This window comes from Dendrobates tinctorius, unplaced genomic scaffold (genome assembly GCF_039654945.1).
Source record: "Dendrobates tinctorius isolate UK_male_01 unplaced genomic scaffold, ASM3965494v1 ptg000101l, whole genome shotgun sequence".
NCBI lineage: Eukaryota > Metazoa > Chordata > Amphibia > Anura > Dendrobatidae > Dendrobates > Dendrobates tinctorius.
The window spans coordinates 1,406,597-1,414,158 of NW_027361769.1; the positions used below are offsets into that span (position 1 = coordinate 1,406,597).

Genomic DNA, 7,562 nt, shown 5'->3' on the forward strand with positions numbered 1-7,562 from the left:
ATCATTGTAAATATACACCTGTACTTTGTATCTCCCTCACCTCATTGTACAGGGTGGGCCATTTATATGGATACACCTAAATAAAATGGGAATGGTTGGTGATATCAGCTTCCTGCTTGTGGCACATTAGTATATGGGAGGTGGAAAACTTTTCAAGATGGGTGGTGACCATGGTGGCCATTTTGGATCCAACTTTATTTTTTTCAATGGGAAGAGGGTCATGTGACACATCAATCTTATTGAGAATTTCACAAGAAAAACAATAGTGTTCTTGGTTTTAACATAACTTTATTCTTTCATGAGTTATTTTCAAGTTTCTCTTTGTTTACAGCCATTGACATGTTGCAAAGGTTAACACGTGAGGAGCTGATAGAAATTGTGTTGATGTCTGTTGAACGCCTTACCGGGGTCACTGCAGCAGATTTCAATGCAAGACACCATAAGCAAGAAAACTGTCACCATTCCTGTTTTATTTAGGTGTATCCATATAAATGGCCCACCCAAAAAAGTTTGCCTCATCACTGAACATAATGTTCTGTGTAAACTGAGGGTCCTGTTCCAATTTTTGCTTTGCCCATTCTGCAAATTCAGTGAGCCGCTCTGGGTCACCAAGCATTCCCATTTTATTTAGGTGTATCCATATAAATGGCCCACCCTGTAGATTGTAAGCTCTCATGAGCAGGGTCGTTTTATTTTGCTTTACCCGTATTTTCCGCTTTGTAAGACGCACTTTTTTTCCCCCAAAATTGAGGGGAAAAAGGGGGTGCGTCTTACAAAGAGGATATACATTTGCGCTGCCACTGAGGGTACTTGCCGCGGCACTCTGTGCCCTGATGCTGCCGCTGCGCTGTCCGCCACCGCCGCGCTCCTGTCCCCCGGTGGTTTCTTCCGCCCCACCGCCGCCGCCGCGCTCTGTCCCGTTCAGCGTGGGGGGGTCTCTGTCGCTCCATGCCTGCTTTCTTCCTGGAAAATGGCCGCCGCGCATGCGCAGACGGACATCTTGGCACTGAAATCTCGGGAGATGAGATTTCAGCGCTGAAATCTCATCTCCCGAGATTTCAGTGCCGAGATGTCCGTCTGCGCATGCGCGGCGGCCATTTTCCAGGAAGAAAGCAGGCATGGAGCGACAGAGACCCCCCCACGCTGAACGGGACAGAGCGCGGCGGCGGTGGTGGGGCGGAAGAAACCACCGGGGGACAGGAGCGCGGCGGAAGAAACCACCGGGGGACAGGAGCGCGGCGGTGGCAGACAGCGCAGCGGCAGCATCAGGGCACAGAGTGCCACGGCAAGTACCCTCAGAACGGGACAGAGCGCGGCGATGGCGGCCAACACCGGGGGATAGGAGCGTGGCGGTAAGAACCGGGGGACAGAGCGTGGTGGTGGCGGTAAGAACCGGGGGAGAGCGCGGCGGTGGTGGCAAGCAGGCACCGGGGGACAGCGTGGCGGTGGTGGCAAGCACTGGGGGACAGAGTGCGGCGGTGGTGGCAAGCAGGCACCGGGGGACAGAGCGTGGCGGTGGTGGCAAGCATCAGGGGACAGAGGGCGGCGGCAGTAACAGACACCGGCAGCGGCACGCTGCACATCAAAACACCCCCTCATCCAAGCAGCAATGTTCCACTCCGGCCTCCTCCATCACCACCCCTGGTAAGCAATAAGACGCATGGATTATAAGATGCACCACCATTTTATTAAAAATAAAGTTTTTTTCCTATTTTTCTCCTCAAAATTTGGGGTGCGTCTTATAATCCGGAGCGTCTTATAAAGCGAAAAATACGGTAATTATTGTATTATTGTTAACGTTGTTACGACTGTTGTGTTTGAAACTGTTAAACTGTCAACGCTGTGGAATATGTTGGCGCTATATAAATAACGATTATTATTATTATTATTATGAACAGGAAAATGGCTACTCCCTTGTGTGAGTTCTCTGGTGCCTAACAACATTTGATTTATGTGTAAACCATTTCCCACATTCTGAACAGGAAAAAGGCTTCTCCCCTGTGTGAGTTCTATGGTGATTAACCAAATCTGAATTCTGGATAAAACACTTCCCACATTCTGAACAGGAAAACGGCTTCTCCCCTGTGTGAGTTCTATGGTGATTAACCAAATCTGAATTCTGGTTAAAACACTTCCCACATTCTGAACAGGAAAAAGGCATCTCCCCTATGTGGGTTCGCTGGTGAATAACTAGACTTGATTTCTGGTGAAAACACATCCCACATTCTGAACAGCAAAAAGGCTTCTCCCGTGTGTGACTTCTCTGGTGATTAACAAAATCTGATTTCTGTATAAAACATTTCCCACATTCAGAACAGGAAAAAGGCTTCTCCCCTGTGTGAATTCTCTGGTGCTTAACCAAAGATGATCTCTGGTTAAAATACTTCCCACATTCTGAACAGGAAAAAGGCTTCTCCCCTGTGTGAGTTCTCTGGTGTCTAACAAGATTAGGTTTATGTTTAAAATATTTCCCACATTCTGAACAGGAAAAATGTTTCTCCTCTGTGTGAGTTCTCTCATGCCTAACAAGTTCTGAATTCCAGTTAAAGCATTTCCCACACTTGGAGCAAGAAAATCTCTTCTCCGTTGTGTGATTTTGTTGATGTTTAAGAAACGACTTTTTGAGGGGAAAACTATTTCTATATTCTGAATGTGAAAATGACTTCTTTGCTTTAGGAGCAGTTTGTTTTTTAATGCCTCTTTTGTGACTTTGATTTTCCTTAGTAGTCAGTAATGAATCAGAAGATGGGACCTGTTTCATAGGATCAGATGACAGATCTTTACTGTAAAGGGATGCTGGTATATCTGGAGCAATGGCAATGACTTCAGTTGCATCCTGTGGGATTTTGCGATCATCTGATTTAAAAATTGAAGATATCAGCTGTCCTGATCTCCTGGTAGAGTCATCTGCTAAGAAAAAAACAATTATTTTGAATATAATATCCTAGAATTTTATATTTTTGAAAATGGCTACTTAAACTGTCTGTAAAAATGGCAAGTTATGTAAAATTATTGAATGACTGTCTAAGTCAATGACAGTTCACAGTCTAATAGATAAAGTTAGAGGATGAACCAGTAGAGTGTGGTGTTCAACTGTTTGTTCATTCTGCCTCCCAAATATAATAAATAAAAAGCAACCCATCAATGATATGTAGGCGAAAATACCACCAATAACAACTCCTACTCATCTCACATAAAACAAGTTCCCATTCAGGTCCATCATCTGTCATTGAAAAAACAGATGTCCACATTATTAATGGCTCAAAGACTCTTGAAAAGCAACATGGCTTCCATAAACAAAGCCAGCAAAATGCACTCTTTCCAAGTCAAATCTCCCCCTCGCTTCTGAGCTTTGCAGTGTACCTAAACCACATTTACCATCCCTGTATTTGGCATCACTGTAATGAGAAGGACCCACTTAGCTTTCTATGTGCGTGTCTAGTGGAGCACAATCCGGGCATTATGTGCTGGGCAATAATATGGCATATTTCTAATCTTCACTCTCCAACATCCCCTGTGTGCTAATTTCCGCAAAGTCCCTGTGAAGTCAAAATAGTCACTACTCTTATAGATTACTTGACCGAGGGTTATAATTTCCAAAATGTAGTCACTTTATGAGGATTTCTACTGCTCTGGATTTCTGACATTTTGTCATATTGAGACTTCCGCAAACGGTATGTCCCATTTTCTCCAGGATCTGCTCCTGTGATGTCTGCTTCTGTCACCAGGTGCCATCTTATTCATTCTGCAGGCAGCAGCGGTGATGGAGGCGACATTAGAAACAGAAGCTGTAGGCGGCACAGGCACTGTTCAGCCACTAAGATGAGGGTGCCTGGGACCAGTAGTACCGGCCAGTCTGGCAGTATGTGTGGGTGCTGTCCAGGTGAAGTTATCTGCTTGCTGCTTCAGCCAATTGGAAAGCACCGCACCGTACTAAAGCTTGAAGCATATTACCGAAGGCTGTCAGGTACAGCCTTGGCCTGCTCCGGTTCAGTCCTCGGGGGTCAGCTCCCGGCTTGTGTATTTGCTTCCTGTTATGAACCCGCTCTGTTTACGGACTACTCTTGCATCGTATAACTTTTTATTTTCTCTCCTCTCCTGGTCCTGACTCGACTATCTATTCTTCTTGCTATTTCTCACCACAAAACAGCAGGTAACACCATCGCCCAAGCCTAGGAGTCTTTGTGTAAGTCCAGATCCATGTAGAAGGGTTAAAGGGTGATGAGCAAGACAATCTCTTGGATCTGGAAAATGGAGTAGATAGCGCCAAGCCTCTTCATGGTGGACATCTTTTGAGCTGCCAATTGACCACGTACAATGCCCCCAATAAATTTTGTCGGCAAACTATTCCTGCAAAATTTGCCTTCATACAGCTTAATGGCGCTCTTTCCCTTCTTAACCCTGCCATGTGCCAAGACAGTAGTGTACAACCGTATATAGGGTTTTGTCGCATTCAAGAGAAGTTGGAAAATAACTTGTAATGTCAATTTGTTTCCTATTATCCTTTGTGAAGAATTTCACAGTTATCACCACATAAATTGATACATGTCAGATTTGAAAATTGGGGTCTGATTAGGAAGACAAAACTGGCTGCGAGAAGTGGTTAAATCAGCATTTTGGGCACTAACTACTGTAGTCGAAAACTGAAGATTGATCATTTCAGTAGATGTATTATTGCCTAACTCCACAGTCTCCATCAGTAATAAATGAGCAGCTAGTGGTGAAACCTCTCTGGGGTAATTAGAGTATGGGGCTCGGTGACGTCACAATCTAAACTATCGTAAGCTCCAATATTTTCTGTCAGATGAGTTTCAAGAAGAAATATTACACATTTATAGAGAACTGTGTATAATAGTGCAGAGCTGAGAGGTCTTGAATTTAGATCTCGGGCATTTGGAAGAGGTAATGGAGAGCTTATGTTAAAGACTATGAGGGAGTTACAGACTCACATAAGTGAGACAGGCCGATCCCTCCACAAATCATACAAAGCGAAGAACTGTAACCCAATCAGCAAAGAATAAAAAAAAATTTGCATCCCCAACAACATTAAACCGGAGTTGCCCTCATTTATGGTGGACCATTGGAGCTACTATGGATCCTGACCAGAAGATTACAGAAAATAATATTGCTCCCCATTTCAGGAGAGATTGTGCAGTAATCTGAATTCCTTAGGATCAAAAATAATGTAATTTATGACGTGGAGTGACTCCATGACACCAGGGCTGGAGCCATACCAAGACATTTCCTACAGGTGAAAGTCAACGGGTAGACAGTGGCACTCAAAATTGAATGTCACTTGCATCAGAGTCATTAAAGGAATTATTATGATTTTTATTAATTTTTTTTCAATAAATCAAGAAAAGTGAAAAAACACCGCAAACAGAGATCAGATTCCAAACATGAGTATTACACGGTTACGTTTCGACCTATACCTAGGTCTTTCTCAAACCATACTGCAAGATAAAAATGCAAAGAAAAATTATTTACCACACTAAACAAAGTGATCAAGATAATGTACAAAAGGCTAGAGACATAGTGGACATAAATATATACAAAATTAATAAAATTTAAAAAGGGTGTATGCTGAAAAACCCTATAGATACAAAATATATAAACATCTATATGTGCACACATAGGACTACACATGGATCTGCGCAATAACAGGAATGCAGAGTAAGACAAGAAGATGGTCATAGGAGATATTGCAGACTATTGGCAAACAAATATACAGTACTAATCATAATGTGCTTGGATAAATGGAAAACGAAGCTGGGTGGTGGAGAAAGGAAAGTATAGCAAACATGAGATACTAACCTCAATAGGAGTGTCAAGGTATATGGAAAGAGGACAATTTTTCAGAGTCCCAAAGTAAGGGCTGTGGGGGAAAAAAAAAAAAAAAAGGAGAGATCATAAGAAAAAAGGAACAGAGGGTAAGCAAGGCGCCAGGGGGTGCTGCTGTACTGACCTGTGGCAAGAGAGCGGCAGGGAACTGCAGTGTTGTGGGTGGAGGCAAGAATGCCTCGGTTTATATATGTTGAGAGTCACTATGAGGCTGGGAGGAGGCCGCTCTCTTGCCACAGGTCAGTACAGCAGCACCCCCTGGCGCCTTGCTTACCCTCTGTTCCTTTTTTCTTATGATCTCTCCTTTTTTTTTTTTTTTTTCCCCACAGCCCTTACTTTGGGACTCTGAAAAATTGTCCTCTTTCCATATACCTTGACACTCCTATTGAGGTTAGTATCTCATGTTTGCTATACTTTCCTTTCTCCACCACCCAGCTTCGTTTTCCATTTATCCAAGCACATTATGATTAGTACTGTATATTTGTTTGCCAATAGTCTGCAATATCTCCTATGACCATCTTCTTGTCTTACACTGCATTCCTGTTATTGCGCAGATCCATGTGTAGTCCTATGTGTGCACATATAGACGTTTATATATTTTGTATCTATAGGGTTTTTCAGCATACACCCTTTTTAAATTTTATTAATTTTGTATATATTTATGTCCACTATGTCTCTAGCCTTTTGTACATTATCTTGATCACTTTGTTTAGTGTGGTAAATAATTTTTCTTTGCATGTTTATCTTGCAGTATGGTTTGAGAAAGACCTAGGTATAGGTCGAAACGTAACCGTGTAATACTCATGTTTGGAATCTGATCTCTGTTTGCGGTGTTTTTTCACTTTTCTTGATTTATTGAAAAAAAATTAATAAAAATCATAATAATTCCTTTAATGACTCTGATGCAAGTGACATTCAATTTTGAGTGCCACTGTCTACCCGTTGACTTTTACCTGTGGTATATCCACGTTCAGTCAGCACCTCCTCCTACAGCACGAGTGCGCGTCTTTATTTTTTCTATTGAACACATCTCCTGCAGGCGGGAATAAATGTATATTACAGGGACGTAAATTTGATGAATGCACTGGCATTACCACTGCGTGACAGGGTCAAGAATCTGCATACAGCACCTGCCTGCTCTATGGCTTAACGTGTAGAAATGCAGTAAATATATACAGCAGATATGCCCTACATACACAGATGACCCTGATCTATGAATTACTGAACGTCTCCATGTATGGCTGGGTAGAGCAGGCTGGGGCACACGTACACTTAAGGAGGTGATCATGATTATGAAGCCGTACTGTGTCCTGGATTTGCACTATGTTCCTGCCACCTGCTTGAAAAGGAAAAAGCTGCCGCCCTATGTCTGCGTGATGTCACTACACTGCCGGCTCGTCTATTGCAAAAAAGAAGGGATCCCTGATGAAGGACACCGAAGCCTCAGAAACGCATTGGATAATATCACTCTTTTCTGCAATAGAAGAGCCCGCAGTATAGTGACATCACGCAGACATAGGGCGGCAGCTCTTTCCTTTTCAAGCAGGTGTTAGGATCAGCGCAGCCGGCCTGAACGCTGCTGACTCGGCATCATCCTACACAGTATATATCCAAGACACAGTATGGCTTCATTATCGATTTGATCATCGCCTTAAGTGTATGCGGGCCCTGACTACTCTGCCCAGCCATACACATAGACGTTTAGTAATGCATATATCAGT

General features: G+C 43.2%; 1 protein-coding gene across 1 annotated transcript; it reads right to left on the reverse strand.

The window, feature by feature from the left end:
* Positions 1-1,882: 1,882 nt before the first annotated feature.
* Positions 1,883-7,065, reverse strand: LOC141099685 (uncharacterized). Its single transcript, XM_073587646.1, has 2 exons — positions 6,795-7,065; positions 1,883-2,910 (listed from the first exon to the last, which is right to left on the reverse strand). The coding sequence occupies exon 2, from the start codon at positions 2,759-2,761 to the stop codon at positions 1,907-1,909; it is 855 nt and encodes a 284-aa protein (XP_073443747.1). The 5' UTR covers positions 2,762-2,910; positions 6,795-7,065; the 3' UTR covers positions 1,883-1,906.
* Between the last annotated feature and the right edge of the window lie 497 nt (positions 7,066-7,562).

What these genes read in the sequence shown, in the direction of transcription:
- LOC141099685 (XM_073587646.1), bottom strand. Translation starts at nt 2,761, where the DNA reads ATGAAACAGGTCCCATCTTCTGATTCATTACTGACTACTAAGGAAAAT.